The sequence below is a fragment of the Bufo gargarizans genome, chromosome 11, assembly GCF_014858855.1.
Source record: "Bufo gargarizans isolate SCDJY-AF-19 chromosome 11, ASM1485885v1, whole genome shotgun sequence".
Lineage (NCBI taxonomy): Eukaryota > Metazoa > Chordata > Amphibia > Anura > Bufonidae > Bufo > Bufo gargarizans.
The window spans coordinates 29,602,213-29,627,586 of NC_058090.1; the positions used below are offsets into that span (position 1 = coordinate 29,602,213).

Here is a 25,374-nt window from a genome sequence, read left to right on the forward strand (position 1 = left end):
AAAAACAGTGATTGATCAGGTTAGTGATGTCTGACTGCTATTATTTTGAACACTACTATACCTTACTGTACAAGGATAGTAAACTCAGAACAGGTTGTTATTCTAAGCACACGAAACCAATGCGCATCCTCTTTTCTTCTCCCATCCACCTCACTTAGAAAATATAAGAGGCATCATCCCCGTAGGACCTTCTATCACTTCAGATCTAAACAAAACAATAGAACTGCCCTAAAGATACTTATCCCATATGCTGCATCGGCCTGGTATTATCTACTAATTATAGAAGTATATATAATTATTATCCAATAAAATGTTAAATAGTTGCTTGTTTTGTATATATCCGTATTTTGGAAAATATCTTTTTTGATTTGTAATTGTTTTTTTCAAAGTGCAAACTGCCTATTAATAAATTATTTATTTGCAGAAAATTAGTGTTGATTTTTTTTTTTGTCCTAACATTGCATAAAGATAGATAGTTATACAGTCAGGTCCATAAATATTGGGATATCGACACGATTCTAACATTTTTGGCTCTATACATCACCACAATGGATTTAAAATGAAACGAACAAGATGTGCTTTACCTGCAGACTGTCAGCTTTAATTTGAGGGTATTTACATCCAAATCAGGTGAACGGTGCAGGAATTACAGCAGTTTGCATATGTGCCTCCCACTTGTTAAGGAACCAAAAGTAATGGGACAATTGGCTTCTCAGCTGTTCCATGGCCGGGTGTGTGTTATTCCCTCATTATCCCAATTACAATGAGCAGATAAAAGGTCCAGAGTTCATTTCCAGTCTGCTATTTGCATTTGGAATCTGTTGCTGTCAACTCTCAAGATGAGATCCAAAGAGCGGTCACTATCAGTGAAGCAAGCCATCATTAGGCTGAAAAACACAAAACAAACCCATCAGAGAGATAGCAAAAACATTAGGCGCGGCCAAAACAACTGTTTGGAACATTCTTAAAAATAAGGAACGTATCGGTGAGCTCAGCAACACCAAAAGACCCAGAAGACCGCGGAAAACAACTGTGGTGGATGACCGAAGAATTATTTCCCTGGTGAAGAAAACGCCCTTCACAACAGTTGGCCAGATCAAGAACACTCTCCAGGAGGTAGGTGTATGTGTGTCAAAGTCAACAATCAGGAGAAGACTTCACCAGAGTGAATACAGAGGGTTCACCACAAGATGTAAACCATTGGTGAGCCTCAAAAACAGGAAGGCCAGATTAGAGTTTGCCAAACGACATCTAAAAAAGCCTTCACAGTTCTGGAACAACATCCTATGGACAGATGAGGCCAAGATCAACTTGTACCAGAGTGATGGGAAGAGAAGAGTATGGAGAAGGAAAGGAACTGCTCATGATCCTAAGCATACCACCTCATCAGTGAAGCATGGTGGTGGTAGTGTCATGGCGTGGGCATGTATGGCTGCCAATGGAACTGGTTCTCTTGTATTTATTGATGATGTGACTGCTGACAAAAGCAGCAGGATGAATTCTGAAGTGTTTCGGGCAATATTATCTGCTCATATTCAGCCAAATGCTTCAGAACTCATTGGACGGCGCTTCACAGTGCAGATGGACAATGACCCAAAGCATACTGCAAAAGCAAGCAAAGAGTTTTTTTAAGGGAAAGAAGTGGAATGTTATGCAATGGCCGAGTCAATCACCGGACCTGAATCCGATTGAGCTTGCATTTCACTTGCTGAAGACAAAACTGAAGGGAAAATGCCCCAAGAACAAGCAGGAACTGAAGACAGTTGCAGTAGAGGCCTGGCAGAGCATCACCAGGGATGAAACCCAGCGTCTGGTGATGTCTATGCGTTCCAGACTTCAGGCTGTAATTGACTGCAAAGGATTTGCAACCAAGTATTAAAAAGTAATAGTTTGATTTATAATTATTATTCTGTCCCATTACTTTTGGTCCCTTAACAAGTGGGAGGCACATATGCAAACTGTTGTAATTCCTGCACCGTTCACCTGATTTGGATGTAAACGCCCTCAAATTAAAGCCGACAGTCTGCAGTTAAAGCACATCTTGTTCGTTTAATTTCAAATCCATTGTGGTGGTGTATAGAGCCAAAAATGTTAGAATTGCATCGATGTCCCAATATTGAAAACGGATTTTAACCCCTTGTCTGCTGAAACGGTCCGTTACAGGGTACTTTCATACTTGCGTTGCTGGATTCCGGCAGGCAGCTCCATCGTGGGAACTGCCTGCCCGATCCAGCAATCTGTATGCAAATGGATACCATTTGTAGACTGATCCGGATGCAGATCCATCTCACAAATGCATTGCAATACCAAAACCGTCTCTCCGGTTGTCATCCGGAAAAACTAATCCGGTTTTTATTTATATTTTTCACATTTTTAAAGGTCTGCGCACGTGCAGACAGCAAAACTGGATCCGTTTTTCCGGAACACTTGGGGCCAGATCCGCCATTAATGCATTTCAATGTAAAATAATGCAGGATCCGGCATTCCGGCAAGTGTTCCGGTATTTTGGACTGTACAGTAACTGAACTGAAGACATCCTGATGCATACTGAACGGATTGCTCTCCATTCAGAATGCATTAGGATAAAACTGATCCGTTTTTTTCCGGTATTGAGCCCCTGGGACGGAACCGGAAAAGTTTAACGCAAGTGTGAAAGTACCCATAGATAGTAAAAATGCGTCAAACACTCCCAGGCAACGCAGAATGTAAAGCAGAATTCCACAGGTTTCTGAAAAATGTATTACATTTTATTTTTTTAAGAGGAAGAAAGTTCACACTCCTACTCACCCACTTTATCCGACTTGTATGTTGGAAAAAATGGAGCAGGTGCTTCATAAATATGGCGCTAATTTTGAATACCGCATATCTCAACGTACTTACACCACACAACTGGTATAAAACATTGATATATCTGCTTCCCTTCACACAGTATATTATAAAACTGTCTGCCTGCAGCTGCCACTAGGGGGAGCTCATTCCACAGGAATGTATACAGTTACTATTGAAATCAGTGAAAGCTGTAGAATCTCTGGAAACTGAGTTCCCCTAGTGGCGGTTGATGCAAAATGCAGTGAATTTATGTTGGGAAGGGGAGAAGCAGTACAACACAGGCCCCCTTAGCTGTTGCGTGGTTTGCCTCTATGGCAGGTGCACCACTTGATGATAGAACAGTGAGATAGATGGACAGATATTAGATGTGATTGATTGATTGCTTGATTGATTAGATAGTACATAACTCCAGTTTATCCAGGACGTTCCACTACATTCCCCAGCATCGGTAGACCGTAGAAACAGTTCTCTTTTATCTTCACAAATGAGGTTCTGCAACAGCTGGGGCTTACATGATACGCTACATTGACCCAGGTTCTCCAGAACTTTACAGAACATAGCTCAGCTACTGCTTAATCTGTCTTAAAAGTCAAGAGTACTCATCATGTCCATCAACCAGTGGAGGAAATTTTGCACTTTCTTCAACTAGAGGGTCTGCAGTAGCATGGACATGTACAATCAGGTATGTTATGTGCACTTACTGCATGTTCTTAGAGTCTTAGAATTAACAGCACTGTATGTTGTTTCTTACATGTTTGTATTTTTATTTTATTTTTTGCTTTTTTTTGTTTTATATTTATCTTTTTGAACCACAATAAATATTTGCCTCCTGTCACTTGCAGAAGTTGCCAGCCCTGCCTCGAGCACCTGCTTTCCTCCATGTTTTCAGCACTTGGTCCCCCCCCCCCCCCCTTCCTTTCTTGGCACACATATCTGCTCTTCCCCCTCCCTTCTCATTCCCTCCTCTCTCACCTCCCTCTCTCTGCCCCTTAGCTCCCTGTCACCAGTGTGTCTTGTGACACTGAAGTAGGGCACACACAGCACAGCAGTCGCTCAGCTCCGGCCATGTCTGGCACACGGTCTTCCAACGACCGCAGCACTGCAGGAGGGCACAAGAGACCCCGGCATGATTTGGGCAACAAAGTGATTGTCATCTTGGGGGCTCAATGGGGGGACGAAGGGAAAGGCAAAGTGGTTGATCTGCTGGCTACAGATGCTGATATTGTCTGCAGGTGTCAGGTATGTGGCCAAGGTGGGAAACCACTAACTTCCACAGGGACCCCTAGCTTTAACCCTTTCTTCTCCACACTGTGTCTGTCTTAATCGGAGGGAGTGCATACAATTACTTTTGTACTTGTGCAGTGTTTAATGTTCTTCTGTGTATATTTTACACAGGTTTCATTTTTGTATGTTTTTATGTTATTGTAGCATTTTTGTGTTTTGTTTCCTTTCACTTAATTCTGTGCCCTTGATGCCCATTGTACAATGTTGTCGTTATGTAATCTCCCTGTTGCTAACTTTCACTGGGCTTGTGTTCCCAGGCCTTAGAATCAATCATTAATGTTGGTGCTGTGTGTGATTTTCAGCCTGGGTAACTCTCAGATATCTTGACCTAAAACAAACATTTATTTTTGAAAAATTAATTTTTTTCCCTGAATTTGATCGGAATTTCTTTTTCAGATTTTGTGATTTGAATGATAGTTGACTTATAATTATGTATTTTGTTAATATAAGCTATGTCAATAAAGGCTATGGACACCTGCAATGGGCGCCTACCCCCAGGGCCCTTTAAGAGAAAAAAAAGTACTTGTTTTCGTGATGCCAGTTGCAGTGAAGCAACAAGGACACAGGACCCCTTTTAGTGATACTGTGGATGGTACCAAGGTGTAGGCATGCCAGAGTGGTGTAGGGTGGCCTTAATGTCCCCTAATGTTGGTGCACGTGTCACGGTGCTCCTACCTGGATACACTGGACCCCAGGTGTTGGCTCTGCAGCAATGAAAAGGGGGTTTGTTGATGAAGGGGATGATGAAATAAATTGAGTCCAGACCTTGTGATGAAGTTGGAAACAGCTTTACTTTGCATAAACGTTTCTCCAAACAGTTTCAGGCTTTGTCTTGGTTCCCAGCAGGCTTTGGCATTAACTGTGGCAGGCAAACGCCTCTCTGCTACGTCTGCTGCTCTCTGTCTCTACTGTGCTGACAGGCTAGCTGCATAACTTTTCTCTGGGTGCTGCAACTTCTCTCTTGTAGTCTGACTCTGAATTCTGCTATACCAGGGAGTCTCTCTCTCCTGGCTCCTGAGGCTCTAAGCTTCTGCCTCCATATCCAGCTGAGCTGAAGGTGCCTCAGCTGGCCTGGGCAAGGCACATCCAGCAGGGACGTGCACCTGCTGCACACCCTTCCCCTGCCTAGGGAAGACCTCAACTGGAACTAACTGGTCCTCACCCTTCCTGCAGCAAGTGGGAAAACGCCCACAACACCACAGAGGATGGAAGGAAAGCTCCATTCTTTGTACCTGTAGATCTGCCATTTATGCTGCCACCTGCTGATGAACCAGGCACATTACATTATAACATAGTTGCAAAATAGGAAATGCACATTATGAAGGACTTGGAATAAATAAACAGATGACATGATATTAGACCATTATAGATAGTGATGTGGTGCAGAAGTGGTAATGCCACTCTGTGGCGTTATATACCCCCTTACTTAAAAACCAAGCTGCCCTCGGCTTGTTCTTAGGGTATATGCTCTAGGGGTACCAGAGAAAAATGTGCTGCAAAGGGGGCTCCCAAATAACCTGAGTAGGGGGAAAAAAGGCAAACAGGCACTGTTGAGCACAACTTGGAAGTCGTTCCAGAGATTGGGGTTACTGACAGTTGGGGGGAGTCCTGACTAAACGAGACCATCCAGGTGAGGACACAACAGGGGCAATCTAAAACATAAAACAATGCCAACATTTCCTCAACCTTCAGTAGTAGTCCACACCATGGCTCCCAGAAGTCATTGGTTCTTTAGATGCTGCAGAGGCTCCTTAGAGGAAGTACCTCAGATCTTCCTCGCTGCTAGAGCTGCTGAACTCCATCAGAGGTTTTTCCTGCCTTCTATAATCTAGACGTGCAGCTGTAGTGGATCTCCACTGCCCTCCTGAGGCCAAACTTGGAAGTAACCGGGTGGTCACACTCTTCATAGCAGCTGTCACTTTCTGGTTCACAGGGGAGGACGCTCCTGACATCACGAAGGAGTCCGGTACCTCTGGCTGCATGGGGGCTGGTAGGTAGTTCTCCTCTTTAGGTGGTCTCAGGGACAACTGCGGGACGACCTTCTTCATCAGTAGCTCCGTTTTACAAGGCAGCTGGTATGTCACCACCGTATGGTTAAATATGAAGGAAGCACTGGACATAGTTCCCAACTGCTGACTGATTGCTGGGGGTGCAGGCAGTCCCGGTATGAGAGACTCCGGCTCCATTTGGGGTTTGTCTACGAAGCGCAGCACTCCCCTTGAGCTCTCCTGCAGGCAGCGGACATGTCCAGCAGCTGCTGGGTCCTCCTGCCAGCATTCCGGTGCTGACACTGGAACAAGGGGCTTATCGATAAAATACACATATTAAATACACAGATGACGTGATTTTAGACCATTAGAGATAGTAGTGGGGTGCAGAAGTGGTAATGCCACTCTGGGGAGTTACACAACTTCATGGTTAATTTTTGTTTATCATTGTATTTTACTCCTTTTCAATAATTTTTTTATTGGTCTTTTATTAAAAAGTTTCAACAGTTTTTCGTCTTCTGCCTTCACTTTGCAGAAAGTTGCCCATGGTAACCAGTCAGAATCTAGCTTTAATTTTCCAAGGGAAGAATCAAAAATAACAACAATAATGATTGGTTAAAGGCAGGGTCGTAACTACCATAGCGGCAGACCATGCAACTGCTATGGGGCCCAGTTGGGATTATCTCCTCTTCTACTGGGGTAAAAACTTGGTCAGGACTCTACCCTCTAAAGCAGGCATCCTCAAACTGCGGCCCTCCAGCTGTTGCAAAACTACAACTCCCAGCATGCCCGAACAGCCTACAGGTATCAGCCTACAGCAGGGCATTGTGGGAGTTGTAGTTTTACAACAGCTGGAGGGCCGCAGTTTGAGGATGCCCGCTCTAAAGGAACAACTTTTTGCACATGAGGCAGTGAAAAAAAATAGCCCGGGGGGCGGGGGGACTGGTTTGATCCTTGCTATGGGGCCTTTACCTCTCTATGTACGACACTGGTTAAAGGGGTTCTTCAATGACCAATGTAGACATCATATAGAACATGGCAATCTCTTTATAACAAAGCTAGGACCAGCCCTGTACCTCACATGGGTCCAGAGATCTCCCCATTCATTGCTGTGATAGATTTATATCAAGCTGGCAGCTCAAGGGGCGTGTCTTTTCTGCTGCAGCTAAAGGGGCGTGGCCATGCTCTCCCTATCACAGCTCAGGAGGCGTGGCCATGCTCTCCCTATCACAGCTCAGGAGGCAGTTGTATGATGAAACTGAGCATGTGCGACCATCTCAGTGATATGGTGGTCCCAATGCTACATTGAGTCCCCCAGACACCATAGAGGGGTCACAACGTGTCACTGCGACCATCTCAGTGAGCCGGACAAAGAAATGAAAAAACCAAAACAAACAACAGGTGGTGCTACACAGATACATTTTATTGAAAAACTCTGTGACTATGCTAAATTCGCATGCAATTACAAAAGTATTCAGATCCGGGCATTGGTTTGAAAACTGTAGCATATTTTTTGCGGAACAACCCCTTTAATGTGGACAACAACGCTGCTCTTTAGAAAAAGTTCCCCATATGCCTGTATACAGTGGCGGGATAATGCCTCCAAATGATGGCCAAACTGTATTGTCATACAGTGACCAGTTCATACTTTCAACCACTCTTGTATTACCTGTATCTATTTGTTTTAGACAGTAGTCAGTGGCGTGCCGGGGGGGGGGGGGGCGTGGCCCGCTCTCAGGGGGTGCCAGAACACAGAAGCAATAAGCGCTTCCATCAATACAGATGGAAGCGCTCATTGCTGGAGAGCAGGGAGCGGGGTCCTGTCACTCACCGCTCAGCTTCCCGCTCCCTTCTCCTCCTTCAGGCCGGCGGCGCTCTGAATGGTCAAGCAGGAAGACTTCTCCACGCTCCACCATTCATCCTGCAGGCACAGATCGCGCTGCCGGATTGTGTGGGCGGAGCCGGCAGCTTGGTAATCTGCATAAGCTCTGCCCACACAGTGCTGCAGAGCGATCTGTGCCTGCAGGGAAGAGAGGTATGTGAGCTTCAGGAACGGGACAAGGTGAGTAGTTACTGTGCTTGTTTGTTTTTTTGTTTTTTTAATACAGATGGGGCACAGAGTTTTTTTTTTTTTTTTTACTATGGAGGGGGCACAGAGGACTTTATTACTATGGAGGGGGCACAGAGGACTTTATTACTATGGAGGGGGCACAGAGGACTTTATTACTATGGAGGGGGCACAGAGGACTTTATTACTATGGAGGGGGCACAGAGGACTTTATTACTATGGAGGGGGCACAGAGGACTTTATTACTATGGAGGGGGCACAGAGGACTTTATTACTATGGAGGGGGCACAGAGGTCTTTATTACTATGGAGAGGGCACAGAGGTCATTACTACAATGAAGGGGGCACAGAGGGCATTGTTACTGTGAATGGAGATTTCTACCATGGAGGGGGCACAGAGTGCATTACTAGCACAATGGGCATTACTACTATAAGGGGGCACAATAGGCATTATTACTGTGAAGGGGGCAAAATGGGCCTTATTACTATGAAGGGGCAGAGTGGGCATGATTACTATAAAGGGGGCACATTGGGGATTATTACTATGAAGGGGGCACAATGGGGATTATTACTATGAAGGGGGCACAATGGGGATTATTACTGTGAAGGGGGCACAAAGAGGGCATTACAACTGTGAAAGGGCACAGAGAGGTCATAACTACTATGAGGGGGCACAATGTGGGCATAACTACTGTGAGGGGGCACACATCTGTATAAAACTACTGTGCAGGTTATACAATGAGGGCAATACTACTGTGAGGGGGTGCAATTTTTTTTAAAGTATTGGGGCGGATGCCAGAGAAAGGACCTACCCCGGGTGCCAAACACCCTAGGCACGCCACTGACAATGGTGGAGGTACCAGCTGTCGGACCCCATTAAAACAACTATCACCTTGCCATAGGATAGGTGATAAATGTATGATCGTTGAGGGTCTGACCACTGGGACTCCCACCGATCAGGAGACTGGAGGTCCCTGAGTCCTCTATATGAATGAAGTGGTGGAGCATGTGACTGACAAACATAGCAGAGCAATGTATCGGTTGTCATGCACAAGCCCCATGGCTCAGTAACCTTTGTTCTCATGATAGGTATGGATCCCAGCAGTCGGACCCCCAACAATCATACATTTATTACCTCTTTCGTGGGTAAGCGGTAACAGTTGTTAATGGGAAAAGTAGGTCATGCTATCAGATAGCATAAAATGGTTCAGAAAGCACCAGTTAAATGTAAAGCTAAAGTAACTATACTGTATACTCAAAACTAGAAAAAAAAATGTTATAGTGACTCCTTCTTATTAATACTTGTCTAGACGCCCTGGCAGAGCACATGGAGATTCAGAAGTGGCAAGGTGCCATTTGTGCCTGTCTGGGTGTATTTCTAAAAACAGTTTGTGTGCAGACATTTTCCAAGTAGAGAGAATGCAGGAAACACCAAGTGTTCCTCCTGTCATTGCTCCAAAACCACAGCCCCTATAATTTACTAATATATTGATAGCAATCTGCATGTATGTATAAATACAGCAATGGAAGCTATTGAAAAAAAATTATCCTAAAATTTGGGGTTGTGGTGGTTTTATAGCTCCCACATTTAGGCTCCATTCACACGTCCGTCTATGGGGCCGCACAATGTGCTGCCTGGATCCGGAAATGCGGACATAGAACATGTCCTTGCGGACAAGATTAGGCATTTTCTTTTAGGTGCCGGCGATGTGCGGTCCGCAAATTGCAGAACGCACATTGCCGGTGTCCGTGTTTTGCGTATCCGTGGATCTGCAAAACACACACGAATGTGTGAATGGACCCTTAGACCGATTATATTATATCACTGCTCATTCCTAATGCAGTGGCCAGGTTTGGGGTGGTCCCAATGCAACATCGGGTCCCCCAGACACTATTGAGGGTCACCACGTGTCGCTGCTCTCTGAAGGGGATAGTAAGGCATGGTGTACCCCAATGAGAAATATTTCCAGAGAGTTAGGGACTGCAGTTAACCAGTGTGATTCTTTACTGGAGGAACTCAAGTGCAAAACAGTTCAGACAATGCACTAAGCAGGCTTCTCCAGTCTCGTGTCCTGGCAGAAGAAGGTTCTGTGCTGAGGAAAGGCCTGAGCTAGCTGTACCTCTCTCTCAAAAGACTGGTTCCCTCTCAAAAAGTCTGTGGCTCAGTTGTCTGTCTGGCCCTCTGGTCAAAGGGCTGGTGACCCATGGTCTATGGCAGAGTTTCCCTGTCTCAGTATCTGCTAGTCACTTGTGCAGTCTGGCAGACTCTCTTCTACTAAATACTGGTTCCTATCTGCAGACTGGCAGAGTCTCTCCTGCTAATCACTGGTCTTTATCTGCACACAACTAAGCGATCAAATTGTGTTTCTTATATACAGTACAATTTCTAATTGAGCTACAACTTTCTAGTGGGAGGGTGGAGTGGAAAAGCATAACCAAAACAGAAACAATGTTGCAATTCCAGTCTGTCATAGACTTGTATAGAGTTTCAGTACAAGTCTATGGGAAGTAGTTTTTCCAGACGTAAACAACAGAGCTAAACCAGACAGTCAAAAGGTCAATGTTTCAAGGTTTTTCCCTCTAGAACTTTGCATAGTCCCTTATAGTAACTGTGGAATATTTCAAATATCTCAGTGCATAGATAGAAAGTCTCAATGTCTCTTAATAATAGATGGCTGTGCATTAACCCTTACCACAGAGCAGTGCCGATATAGTGCAATAACAATGCAAATGAACAGGATATATTACAATAAACCTATAAAAATGCAGTTCAAAACAGTAGAAGGGTAAACAATGGCATAAGTCACAGTGCAAATTAAGCACTAAAGTAGTAAGTTGATGGCTTTGCATGGTAGCAATAGGGGAAAATGTCCACAAATGTCCATAGTACTAAGTACCCATGCTTCAGGGCACTACACTTAGAACTACTGGAAATCGAAAGATGGTCACTCAATTTAAAGTGTGTGTTCTGCATTTAACACCATGTCATATTAAAGGCTATATTATGTGCTGATTAATTTCATAATCTAAATTTATAGTGGTCTTTCCATTTTTTACCTGAAACAAAGCTCCAAATCCACTGCATGTACTGTAGATATAATTCTGGTGACCTTTAGGCACCACTAGAGGGAGCTTACTGTTTTCTTATTGAGTTCAAACAGTATGCAGAAAGCTACTTAGCTCCCTCTAGTGGTGAAGGCATTCATAATGTTATTATTCAACTCTATCTATGCAGGGGTTTTCAAACTCTTTTTTGGAAAAAGTGAACTCCAAACGTATAAAGATATATTATGAAATCATTCAGCACAGAATTTTAGATCTATTAAGATTTAAAAATGAATTTCGAGAGTGGACAATCACTTTAACGTTAAGTCCTCATCAGCAAGAGTGATATCTAGACCAATGCTCTCCAACCTGCATCTTCCCATCAGTTGTAAGACAATAACTCCCAGTATTGCCTGGTAGGTATAGGCTGCTAGGGCATGGTAGGAGTTGTAGTTATGTTACAACTACAGATAGGGGTGGCAGGGATGTACAGAGATCACATTGAGCCCCATAGCAAAACTTAGTATGGGCCCTCCTGTCCCACCCAGTTTGCCAGTTTGCGTGCATCAATTACTCCCATGTAGTGCAGAATGCACAGATTTCTGATGAATTTACATTTTATAGTTACATTTGGGCTCACTCACTTTATATGACTTGTATATCAGGAAAGGTGGGACAGGTGCTTCATAAATATAGCGCTCATTCTGACTACCATATTTCTCAATGTATTCAGGCCAGATAACTGTCATAAATACATTGATAAATCTGCTTCCCTTCTATTACAAAGCTGGCTCAGTGCATAGGAAATTATGTAGTTACAAATGAGTGAAATGGAAGCTGTAATAATTTATTTGCACTGAGCCCCCCCTAGTGGTGGCTGCACTAATCTTACAGTGGTTTTACATCAGAAAGGAGCTCAACCTTCTCCCATGGCTCCATAGCAGTCACATGATCTGCCTCCATTTAAAGTATGCCACTGGTCAAGGGGGCTCCTTAGCTGAAGAATGTCTTAAAAGGGTATTCCAACAATAGACATATCCCTAGGATAAGCTTTCAGTGTCTGATAAGGAATAATCCCACTGTTGGGCCCCCCGCCTATCTGATAATTAGTGTCCCTGATTCACTGTTGCATCTTTGAGTAGAGCACAATCAAAGGGTTTGAGGTGGAGGTAAGTCATCCAGTCAGATTAATAGGATATTGTCACGACCCAGGGTCCACTTGACAGACCTCCAAATTGCCCGGCATCAAACTACGAATAAACACATATGAGAATATCGGAAGTTTATTACAAAGTAACCAGAGCAGGGAATATAAACAAACAAGCTCAATGTACTGTGCAAGCTCAGTGGGTGGAAACCCACTGCGCCACTGACTGGCAATACTCTGGAGGGGCGTATCTAAGCAACACCCGGATTTCACTAGGGTTCCTGATGGTGGGGATAGACTTTGCCAGACGGTAGTTGCCAGGAGCGACTCCAGAGTGCAAACCAGCCAGTGCCAGCAGGGACCAGCGGACCAAAGGTACCAGCAAGGTACCGACAGTACATAGAACGAGGCATAAACATGAACATGGCAAGTACAGGCATGGAATCACAGGTAAAGCAAAAACATACCCTAGTAGCAGGAATATTCCCCCTCCGAGGAGCGACCGACCCCCTTCCGGAGGAGCGAGGACATAAAAAAGCATAGAGAGGTAATAACCTAACATAGCAAAGCTAAGCATAGACATAGACATAACAAGACATACAGGGTATAGCTAGGAACGAGGAAAGGCCGGAGAATGATAATGAAAAAGTAGGCAGAACCAAGAACGGAGAAAGACAAACAAAGTCCCCAAGGGTCAGCCGCATGGGGAAAAGCAAGTACGCACACAGACTGACAGGACAGACAAAACCCAAGAAAACTGACCCAGAACTGAGGAAAACGCAGGCCTAAATACTAATCCCATAAGTGCAGCAAGGAGGCCACACCCATGGAGCCAGACAGGGAAGATTAACCCCAAACGAACCAGACAGGGGAGTTAACCCTAACAGCACAAGAATAAAGTGAGGGAGCTGCATAACGGGCGTTGCCAATGGCAACCAAACTTACACAGACAAAACCGAACACAAATACGAAATTAAGTCAAAGGGGTACAGAGGTACACGGGCAGGTTCACATGTGAAGCCGCAGCCAGCACACTGCCGCTAGCAACCAGCCTGCACAGAGAGGTCCGCAGCCAGTACGCCAGGGGGTGACCAGCCAGCCTGCACGACCATACATCACTGTGAACCGCACCGTGACAGATATCCACTATAATGTTACCTTACCCTACGTGCATCATGGCCCTAGTGGATGGAAAGGGCAGCTGAAGCCAAGGTACCCAAATCACTCTCACTTTACCTTAGGTTGCACACATATCACAATCCTCATTTCTTTATATATTTCTCAGTTTTAATTGGAATATAGGACCCAGGAAAAGAAGAAAAAGAAGGCGGGAGGAAGAGCTAAATTTAATCATTTTCTGTGCCAAGATGCTTTCCCATAAGACGAAAATAAATCTCTTGGATTCTCATGCGTATTTTTCCACTGACAGTTTTGGGACTTGATCTAGGTTTATACTTAGCGCTGTTTGATGTATGATTGTTGTGTTTTATTTCAGTTCTTTCACACTAACCAAAGATATTTTAGGCTATCTTCAATCTTTAAAGGGGTTGTCTCATCTTGAAACTTATTGTACCTCCATAGGAGATCCCATGTGGCAGGCGCAGCACTATGAAGTGCCTTTTGCTCTGTGGCATTAGGAGAATTTTGATATCTCTGACTTTTAGTCTAACCAGACTGTCTATTACTACGTAATTCCTCTACCGCCGTTCTATGGAAGCAGTTGGTTTAAAGAGCACATCAAATGCTTGAAATAACTTCTTTATTAACTTCAACTTTTCTTCATATATAACACTGCCGCCTCCGCAGCAGATAGTCCATGTACAAAACACGTGTTGCATAAAGATTCATAAAATGGCGGTATGCATAAGATGGTGGTTCAACTGTTCAATCTTGTCATTCAACATAAAAAGGTGGATATATTTCTCTCTTCAGTATCTGTACTGTCACTTTAAGTTATTTAAGCGCTTTATGATCTCTCTCTGAGAGGTATATATGAGGTCTAACTAATAGTTCACTTGCTGAGTTTGGTCGCAATTTGCAATATGCAGTTAGCACTATTTGCAGATTGGTTGAGTATGATCTGGTATGGTTGTATGCAATTTGGATTGCAATATGGAATTTGAATTTGGATTGTGAACTTTGCAGTTTGCAATTGGTGGAACTGTAAGTAAACACACATATAACTGGTTCAGTATACAGTTCTAATCACTATATTAACAGTAGGGACATTATATAACTGTTTTAAATACCTATTTTGGCCTCTCTGCTTCCATTAAACACAGCTCTTAGTGGAGTGAATGTCTGTTCAGCTTCTCTCTCTGGTGAATAATAATTTCTAGCAGCTCCTGCTAGGGAATTTCCTACACAGGCTGTGTGTGAGGCTGGCTGTGATTGGTCTAGACTCCTGCCCAGCAACAACAGTTAAACTCTATGCTTCCTGTTGTTTCTGTTGTGTCATTGAGCTTACCTCACATCCATATAATGAATCTTAAAGGCATATTATCTTTTCTGCTTCTGTGAACACAATATATATAACAGTTATATGACATCCAAACATGAAGTCACTGTAAATAACTCTTCTTTTGTCTTTAACACACAAACATAGGAACTGTATTAAGGTTATTGGCAGTTCTAGCTGAATAAACATATAATCTATGTTAGCAACCTAGGACTGGTCTTAGCTGGCCAGCTACATGCCATACATGTCCGGTGGGTACAGGTTCCACCTCTAGGACCTGCACCTAGTTTCAGAACGGGGCCCCCATCTCTGTGCAGAGTTCTCTTTTCACTTTTATGGGAGTTCTCAAAATAGCTGGATTTCCTATAGAAGTGAATGGAGAGAGCCACGCATGGGCAGACACCTCTTCATTCACAGTGGCTGCAAGATGAAGCCCCATTCTGGAGATAGATGCAGGTGCCAGGGCTGGGAAAGGCTATAAATGTCAAGATATGACAGTTCCATTAACCTCTTAATGACCGTTCACCATCAAAAGACATGTGCCCAGTCTGTTAAATGGCTGCTGGAGCACTCTAGCACTAAAAACCAGCTGTTACTAACAATCTATGTTCTTAGTGTTGGTTCCTTCTTAACAGCTAGGATTGGAGGAAGTTCCGACCCCGGCTGTTAACACTTTGATCATGCTGCGATCCCTACTGAGGCATGATCAAAGGGTACTCCCTCTGTAATTGGTGACCAGGCTTCCAAGTGACCCAATCGTAACTGGGGGAGCAATACTCATTCAGCCCCTAGGACCTATGAAGGGCCCCAGGGCTGTCTGCACTGTAGTCCTGCTGTCGCCCCAACAGCAGCCTGTGTCATACTGACACAGGGTATAATGTATTAGCATACAGGAGTATGAAAATACATTATAAATGCGAAATAAAGTTATAAAATAGTAATCCTATATTGGGATTTAAAAAAAAAATGCTATAAATAATGTAATACATTTTTATTTTTTTTAAGTAGAAAATCACAATCACATTTATTGTAAAATCTATTTTATTGTGTACACATTAAAATGATAAAAACATAAATATTTAGTATTCACACAACCGTAATAATCTGAAGAATTTAATTTTCAGGTTCTTTAGTATGAAACATGAACAGCGTAAAAAGACAAACAAAAAATTATAATTGCACTGTAATTTATATGTAAAATTACATATACAATAACAAAAATTTATAAAATTTCTCTGGCATATAGCAAGTCCTCAAACAGTCACGAGAGTGAAAAAGGCATGGCTGCTGTAAAGTCAAGAGGCAAGAACTAAAAGATAGTTCCTCATTATCAGATTGGGTCCAAATGCGGCACCTCCATCCTCCACCAATCAGCTGTTTCAGGCAGCTATACAATGGTAACTGAGCTGCAGTATTCCAGTGCCAAAAACTACACAGTGGATGGAATCTTCTGCTTCATTTACCCGATTAGTGCCCTATCCCAGATATCAAGTGTTTTAAATCCACAGTCCATTTTATACATTCAGAAATCCTGCAGATGGGATGCTGTTGCAGTTATCTTACTGCCTGTGACATGCATGCTGCTGCACAGAGCAGTCTCTAGCCTCTCCTGGGCTTTCGAACTCAGTCACACCTCCACCACCGTGAAACATGCAAATACAGAAGCTGGATCATTTTCTTCTAAAATGAACCTTAGTGGTGGCATGGAGGAAGCAGGAGACTATTATAATATGGACTGTGTTTTAATGATTTCCTGTATTGGTTGGAGTTGCTCTTTGTTTTGCATTGATCTGTTCCTTTAAGGTAAGGTAGGGTGCCATGTGGTCAAAAACTGTCTACAAGGCGTCTACTGCGTAGAGAGCAAACATGGCTTCAAACTGCTGACTCAGTTATTATAGGAGATAGAGAATTATTTAAGGTCACCTTGATTTTTTATTCATCCTGATTGGATAATATTGTTAACAAGACTTTTTTTTGTTCCATTGCTGGTGTTTATGTGAGAGAGACTTAAAGGGAATCTGCCACCAGCGACCTACCTATCTGACTTGGCATAGACAGATCCATCAGGTCCACCTGATTCTCCATTCATGTCTGTGGTCAGCCCTTCCCTGGCTGTTTTGCCACTGCCTGGCTCTGCCTATCGAAGCAGCCAGGGAGGGGCCACAGAATGGAGAAAATCAAGTGGACTACAGCCGTGTGCCAATGCAAACAGTTGGATAGGGAGGTCGCTGGCGACAGATGCCCTTTAAATATTGCAATTATTATGCTCCACTTTAAAGGTTCCCATGACCTAAAAATACTTACAGTTGAGTCTTCAAGATGTGGTAATTAAAGAAGAGCTTATGTCCTGGGCTCCTAAAACAACAGGTGCCTGACACGATTTATTTCATTCCAGGCCTTGTGTGAATTGCATTTAGGAAGATTTTTGTTTTATGCCAGTGGTTGGACAGAAAGGTCTTAGATATGATGTTGCTTCCTACATGTGATCACAGCAGCATCTGCAAGACTGTAATACACTGATTGTCATTGAAACTATGGACTTTGAATGTTTCAAGAGAAACTCAGATTACCCCCTATCTCCAGTGTTCCCTCTAAGCCTTGGCAGCTGCATAGGGAAGGCCGTAAAAACGAAACCCATAAAACTGTGGCAGAATTGCATTTTTTTTCCAATTTCAACCCCTTGGAATTTTTTTCGGCTTCCCACTACATTGTATGCAGTATTAAATGGTTCCATTTAAAGTATAATTTGTCATGAAAAAACAAGCCGTTATATGTCTATGTAAACTGAAAAATAAAAGTTTGGGCTCTTAGAAGGCAGGGAGTAAAATATGAGAATGCAAAAATGGAAAATCGCAAGGTCTTGTAGAGGTTAAAGGGAAAATGTAATCAGAATATGACCTATTGTTTAAATCATGTTTTCATGTTAAACATATTTTATCAAAATTCTAAAAAATATTTCTTTAACATAAAAATGTGATTTAAGCAACATGTTGTTTTCTGGTGACACATTCACTTTAAGAACATTTACTAAATCACTGCAGGAGGAGATTACTTAGTATACCAAAGTGGTATCTGGAACTAAGAACCAGAAGATCCTTCTTAATTAACTCCCAGCAGCAATGATCGATTAATAAAAAAATAAAAAAGCTGCGTTATAGTTTGCTGTCCCTTAGCATGCGGTACATTGACGACATCTTTTTGGTAAAACCCAATGAATTCCCTGTTTAAGATAGAAAATCACTTTTGGTGGCATGGAAATCTTATATATACAGGGGTAGGGGAAGTAACCATCAGGGTGGAGCCCTACCGTTCACTAACATTGACTATATAGTCATCATCATTATGGGTTGTAGCAGTACCTACCTCATATGGACAAGTAGCCGGAAATAAGTGCCCATGTGTTAATGGGGAATTTCCATTTTCTAATGTTATGGTCAGTTCCTTGGAAGTAACATCACGTCAAACACTGGGGATCCCTCCAGTTTCAGGACTTGAAGGGTTGTGGACATTTAGACTTTTTCCTACTCACCAACGTCCTCGTCCACCCACTAAGGTGGAGACTACAACACTGATCCATTCAAGTCAATGCAACTGTGTTTTAAATCCCTGCACCACGGGTAGTCAAGAGCTACACTATTGGGTAGTACACTGCGGGCCTTTATTCTGAGGATTACCGGAGTCCGAGCAGGAAATGATAAAATCCTAGTGAATGTAGCAATTCAGAACAAGAGCAAATTCACAGCAGGATGCCACCATGTACTAAACAGAGACACCTAGTAGCAGATCTACCAAGACTTTTTCTGCACGAAATTCACAGCTACCATGTACTAAAAAGAGGCACATAATAGCAGATTTACCATCAGCAGCTTGCCGACGGTTTCCAGTTTTTTTTCCCCTGCATGTTATTCGCAGCAGGGTACTATTACTCATTAAAATGTGCTTAATATTGACACACAGTGGATTATCCAGCAAAAACTGCTTGCTGATTGCCTCCAGGTAGCAATGGGAGATTTTGTCTCTGCAAAATAAAGGAAACAAAGGTGACTGAGGCTACATGTGCAGCACGCCAGACCTGCAGGGTATTGCGAAGTGAGGTCACGGTTATGGGCAATAAAGGGTTACTCACTGTTTGTAGGAGAAGCCTGGGCAGGCATGCGGCAGTGAAGGAGAGGCTGGCACAGGAGTCCTCTGGGGCACACTCTGTATGTAGGGACCAGGCCTGATGGTGGATGAGGTGCCCTGGATGTTGCAGGTGTTTTGAGTGTCTGGGGCAAGGTCCCTTTAAGGATCGTGACGCCAGTGCCTGTAACGGTGGCACACCGGTTTCCAGTAGCAATTAGTGAGGTACACAGATAGTATGGTGAACCAAATGTTGTTTTACTGGTAACAGTCCAACTTTGTACAATAAAGTGATCATACAGTCCCTTGCATTCAAATGCTCCACAAGCAGGCTTATTCTCAATAATGGCAGGTATAATCTTGCAAGATACTCGGAGGGTAATAATAATGCACACACTCAGACCAGGCTGTACCATCTCCTCAGAAATAGTGTACACTGTTCCCTTTGAACTCCTGGCTGACTTTCTATCCCAAGGGCCGTATGCCTAAATGCTGGCTTTTATCCTTGGCCAATAATCTTCCACCCGTATTAATCCTTGCACTTTTTTTTATAGGTCCTCTGCCCATCAGCTTACTTATCTTAGCTGGAACTCTGGCTCTGCTTGGCTGGAGGGTACTGCAGGTTTCTCCCAGAAGGCTCATCTCTTCTACTGGGGTTGATTCTTCTGAGCTAACATAGGCTCATTAACGGCAGGCAGGCTAGGATCCTTCCACTAGCCTCCTGGTGGAAACTAGAGGCCTGGACTATACAGCTGTATGTCAGGAGGAGGCCCTCAGCATATCTCTGGCTGGTGCCTTCTCACTTCTGTCTCCACAGACTCCTGACTATGACCTAACCCCTCCCTGTCTGGGCCTGAACATTTATACTAGGGGCTCCCTATCTCCCTCTAGTGTCTAGGATGCTACACTACACCCCAATAGGCCTGTTGTGCATGTCACAGGGGAACAATACATATCAAAACACATAGAAAATACATTAAAATGCATAGGTAAATATAATGCCACTGTCCCTTAGGAGTAAGAGTAACACGTGACCCAATTGACCCTGGTGTAGTGCCCACCTTTACCTAGTGGGACACTACACATGCACACATGAAAAGAAAAAGGCCATTAAAACTGATACACTGTCAGTTTTCCATGGCCATTTTTCATCCATGTGTACATCCATTTTCTGGCCGTCTGGGCGTTTTTAATAGACCTTTTCATTTTTCATGGCCAGTTTGCATCCATTTATTTATTTTTTGTAACTTTTCTTTATTGAAAGAAAATGACATTGATATATTGCAGAATACGTCAAAGATATGCATTTTCTTTTACATAATTTTCTGATTACATTTGCATAACAAACTATAACTTTCCCAATCCCCCCCCCTCCCCCACCCTCTCATCTCGACTCTTATTAAGGAAAAGTTTTCAATAATGCATACAATGTCATCCATCAATTGATGGAGTCCTATTTTTGGACCATTCAGTGTGTAGTATGTACCATGGGTCTGAGGTCCCTAATTTCAAGAACCAATCTTTTTGGACAAAGGGGGTAATAGTTGTTAAGATCTCTTCACCTGTGAAAAAAGCCTCCACATATGATCTCCACTTTTTGAAAAAAAGGCGTTGCCAGCTCCAAGAAAACGTAGTATGTAACAGTGCGTTCAGCCTCCAGGGTTTAACTAGTTCTTTTTCCACATGGAGAACTGAATAAAAAGACGTGCCCTGCATCCAATCCAGACCATGTCTCATCAAACTGGCTAAGTTATATTTTCTAATGTCCGGGAAACCTAGTCCCCCTCTGGACTTAACTCTAATTAGTGTCCGCATAGATATTCTACTCCTCTTATTCTGCCTATTAAAGGAGCGAAATGCCTGCGATAGTTGGTGGACGTCAGCATGCTTCAGAAGGAGTGGCAAGGTCTGCATGGGATAAAGGAGCTTGCTGAAGCTCATCATTTTTATCATATAGCACTTGCCCAGAAAAGATATAGGTAAATTCCTCCATGATGTCAGTTCTGCTACAATTTTCCTAATTAAAGGAGGGTAGTTTAAGGAATAAAGCGTATCCGAAGTTCTACCAATCTTTAGACCCAGGTATTTGATGTATTGGGTGGCCATCAATACTGGAACCTCCATCTGAACAGCCTCCTTTTTGCCCTTGAAATGGGGACAAGTCTAATTCAGATTTGGTCGTATTAACTCTAAAGCCTGATAATCAGCCAAAATAGGAGAGGAGAGCTATGTCTATCTTTAAGCGTTTGAGGTGTCTGAGTATCATCATACGTTTTTGGGGAGACCTCAGCCATTTAACGTTCCAGGTAGCGATCCTTGTCATTTTGCCCTGTCTAAGCTATGTGGCTGACACATAATACTATAGCAGTCGAGATGAGTTAATCTTGAACTTCCCTCCCTCTCCCCCTTTCCCACAACATAGAACATAAGCAGAACCTAGTACTAAACAAAGGCCCATTGTTGGGCCACAGGTGATAGTAATTATCGACTTCTCTTCTTCCCAGCATAATCTTACCTCCCCTTCAGGGACACACTGCATTTAAACTCTGTCCCCAGAAAAACGTAGCCCTTATCGTAAAAAGGAACATATAGGCAACATAATAGCATCCATCTTAAAAGTACAATAACCCACAACTGTTACCCAGCGTCTCTCAACCATAGAGTCCTGACCATGCTCTTCCTATAGTCTGGTCACTAGTCGCATTTCCCACCCTGAACGATGGTATGTCGACCATCCTCTTCAGTCCTTGGGTATGAACCGTTGCAGATCCTGTCGAGCTGCCTGCGGATCCTGGAAGGTGAGTAGCTGGCCATCTGGGGTATGTACTTTCAGTGTTGCTGGGTAAATTAGCACGAATTTGAGCTGTTCCTGGTAAAGGCTGGAACAGAAGTGGCGAGAACTCCCTTCTGCGTTTTGCCACATCCATGGAAAAGTCCTCAAAGAGAAGAATTCGGAATCCTCCTATCTCCAGTGGGTTTCTCAGTTTTTTGCAAGCTCGCAGGATCGAAGCTTTGTCGGAGTAATCCAGGTAACGGACTATCACTTGTCTTGGCCTTTGGGCTGCATGTTTTGGTGATCCCCCCTTTCGCTAGTCGGCTGGTGGTGACACTGGGCCTATCCTGTGAGCCCTTTCCACCTTGCACGCTGCTGACATTTGTAAAGCGGTCGGCAGGTCTTTCTCACAGAGGGCCACTAGATCTTGTGTTGGGATCGACTCAGGCACCCCAACTAAACGTAAGTTGTTCCGACGGGAACGATTTTCCAGATCTTCTATCTTGGCCTTCATCTGCTTGTTTTCCATCTGAAGCAGAGAGCACGCAGCCTGACATTGAGCCTGTGCCTTTTTCAGCGTAATGACTCTCTCCTGCACCGAATCGATATGGCGGCCTTGTTCTGCAATGTCTTGGTGAAGGTGCGCTAGGGAAGCCGACACGGTAGTAGCTAATGATTCTTGTAAGTCCGGTAAAATTCGCGCCGCCACTTCTAGTGCCAGACTTTTATAATCTATTCCTGCAGAAGGCAATTGTTTTTCTCCGTCTCCACTTGTCTCGTCGTGAAGAACTGCAGGAGGGTCATCATTTGATTGTGATTGTAGGGAAGGCAGGTCCGCCATTTCTGTTGTTTTGTTTGCTTGTTTCTGCTCCCCATGGTCACCAAAAACCGGTCCATGCACCCCAGCGGGAGATGAGGTACCGATATGTTCGGGTTCTGATGGGATTGCAATCCAGATAGCCAGGGAGCAGAGATTTGCAGAGCACCATGCTGGTGCCGGAACCGGAAGTCCCCTGCATCCATTTTTGATGAATGTATCTAATACCCTCCCCATAGTGTCCCACATGCCCCCCCCAGTGTGACTAATGGCCAGGTGTTTAATAAGTCAAGCAATTGTAATCTTAGTAAATGTGTAATTTGAAAGAGAAATGTGGGCTCCGCATTCCTCCTGATAGTGAATCTGAAACTTCATACTGGTCTAGTCAAGTGTGAGGGCTATTTAAAGCTACAGCCTGCTGCGGGTATCCTAGAGGTCAGGCCATCACCTTGCAAAATAAAAATACAGTAAGAGAAGGTCAGGTCTTCTATTACACGAACGGTTATAGAACGAAAACTTATATGCCTATTGGAATTCTGGGTAACAAAATCTGCACAGTCATTTCACAATGACCAGATTTCATGCAGATCTTATGAGGGAACTCTAACCCTTACGTATACATTTTACATTTTTATGGCCGTTTGACAATCCAGAATATTGGATAATACGGAATCATTCATATTCATGCCAAATGAAAGCATTAAATTCTTCATGTTGTCCTTTCTAGATATTTGGGGTCTTTTTTTGGTTCCTGATATGTCAGTAAATGTGCATGTTCTTTGTCCATGACCATTGAATGGACAGGTTCTTCCTGGTGTGAAGTCAGAGCTGTAAAGTGTGCCCGGAGCCAATCTGATGTCTCCCCTTGTTGCTTTACCTCCTCTCTACTCTATGGTTTATTGGTCCATACAAGATCTATGCCATTATTAATCCGGTTTATTTTTGCTTTGAACTTCCGCAGGCTTGGAAAATCCATAATGTCTTCCATAAATCTTTGTTAAAGAGTTATGTGGAACCTGCTGTACCATCTTCCTTGCCACCTCCACCTGTCATGGTTGACGGGAATCTGGAGTTTCAAATTTCCAAAGTAATCGTGTCCTTCGGGTTCCCTTCAATACCTCGTTCATTGGAAGGGTTACGGTCCGGAAGAGAGAATGTGGGTCCCGTCGACTGATGTGAATGCCAGTCGGCTGCTGGCGGCTTTTCACAGAGCCCACCCTGATAAAGTTGGTCCTGGGTGCCTGGAGGTCACCCGTAGAAGGAAGGGGGGGTACTGTCACCGCCGGCTCTGGGAGAGATCTTAGAAGTTCAGATAGACGGAAGACTCAGGAGTCAATCTGACAGATCTCGATTGTTTTCATTGTTGCTGACAGGTTTCCACCCCTTCGCAGGTGTTGCTCATTATCAGTCAGTGGCCCCTTTATATGGTCCGCCTTTCACTGGTTTCCCTGCGGCTGATAGTTCTTCTGAGGAGTGCTCTGCTTGTGTGGTGATTCTCCTGTTCCAGTTGCTTCTCAAGCTAAGTCCTTTCCCTTTTCTTGTTGTGTCTGTCCTGACTAGGCCTCAGGGAGACACTGGACTCCTTCAGGTTGGAAGGAGCTGGTTGCCTCTTTCCCTGTTCCCTAAGCTGAAGGTTTGGTGCAGTGTGTCAGCAGTCTTAGGTTCCGTGCATGTGTATTTCTACCTTTGAGACTTGGACATGTGGTTAGCAGCTTAGGGAGAGAGTCAGGGTTTGCTAGGAGGTGACCTCTTTATTCTCTAGGCTTGGGGCCTAGTCTGTAGTCGTTTTGTTGTTGTTCCCTTTGGTTGTCTTTCCTTCCCTGTACTACCGGTGACACAACACGGGGAGGAGATGAAGATGTCCCTTTCCCTAAATCAGTGATGGCTAACCTTGGCACTCCAGCTGTGGTGAAACTACGACTCCCAGCATGCTCCATTTATTTCTACTGAGTTCTGAGAGCAGCCAAGCAAGGGGGGCATCTTGGGAGTTGTAGTTTTACCACAGCTGGAGTGCCAAGGTTAGCCATCACTGCCCTAAATGATATACATTGCAGTTTTTATAGTCACATGTACCAGCTTTTTCTGTTTTTGGGATCTTTCCACACTATATGACGATACCACCTGTTGTTCTGAATGACTGCATAGACAGAATCAGCACTGCTACATCTGCATGAGATCATCCATCGTAATATAAGTTCTTATGTACATAGAGAGGTTCATGTATATGGTGCAATATTACGCAATGTAGCTATGAACAGCACAACAGTAGGGGGCACCATCATGATGCAGACCGGTAATCTTTCTTTTACATAGGACTGCGCTTACATTCATGTAGATCTAACCCACCAAATAATAGATAGGAGGAGTGTCCTGACCGTGGCAGATGTGGCGGGGAAACAAGGATCAGGCTTTCAGATTTCAACATGCTTGAATGTTCTCAGGGTAGATAAGGTGGTTGGCAGAAGTTTTCACCTCTCTTCCCTTTCAGAACACATGCATGCTCAGCTTGGCTGAGCATGTGTGTGTATGGGGGATCAAGAGGGATAGCTGTCGGCTAAACAAACGTTCGGCCAAGAGCTGTGTAAGGCTCATGGTCGGTTATCTCCATAAATTATCGCACTGCTCAAAGGAAATGGATAAATAACAAAATCAGCTCAGCTACATCTACCTTATTCTTAACTCAGTATCTAAGCCGCAAAAACTTATTTTATTACAGGTCAAAGTTTCAGTACTGCTGTACTTTTTTAGGATTTTTAGAAGAGTGACGCAGCATCACACAGGCAATCCTCACCGGTGACCACAGCATGCCAAGACCGTAGGAAAGTGCTAGATCATTGCACTGCAAAA

General features: G+C 43.7%; 1 protein-coding gene across 1 annotated transcript in view; it reads left to right on the top strand.

The window, feature by feature from the left end:
* Positions 1-3,832: 3,832 nt before the first annotated feature.
* ADSS1 (adenylosuccinate synthase 1) overlaps positions 3,833-25,374 on the top strand; it is a 44,728-nt gene continuing 23,186 nt past the window's right edge. Inside the window, exon 1 of the mRNA XM_044272276.1 lies at positions 3,833-4,068. Coding sequence (XP_044128211.1) covers positions 3,895-4,068 — 174 coding nt within the window. The 5' untranslated portion in view covers positions 3,833-3,894. The remainder of the gene's footprint in view (positions 4,069-25,374) is intronic.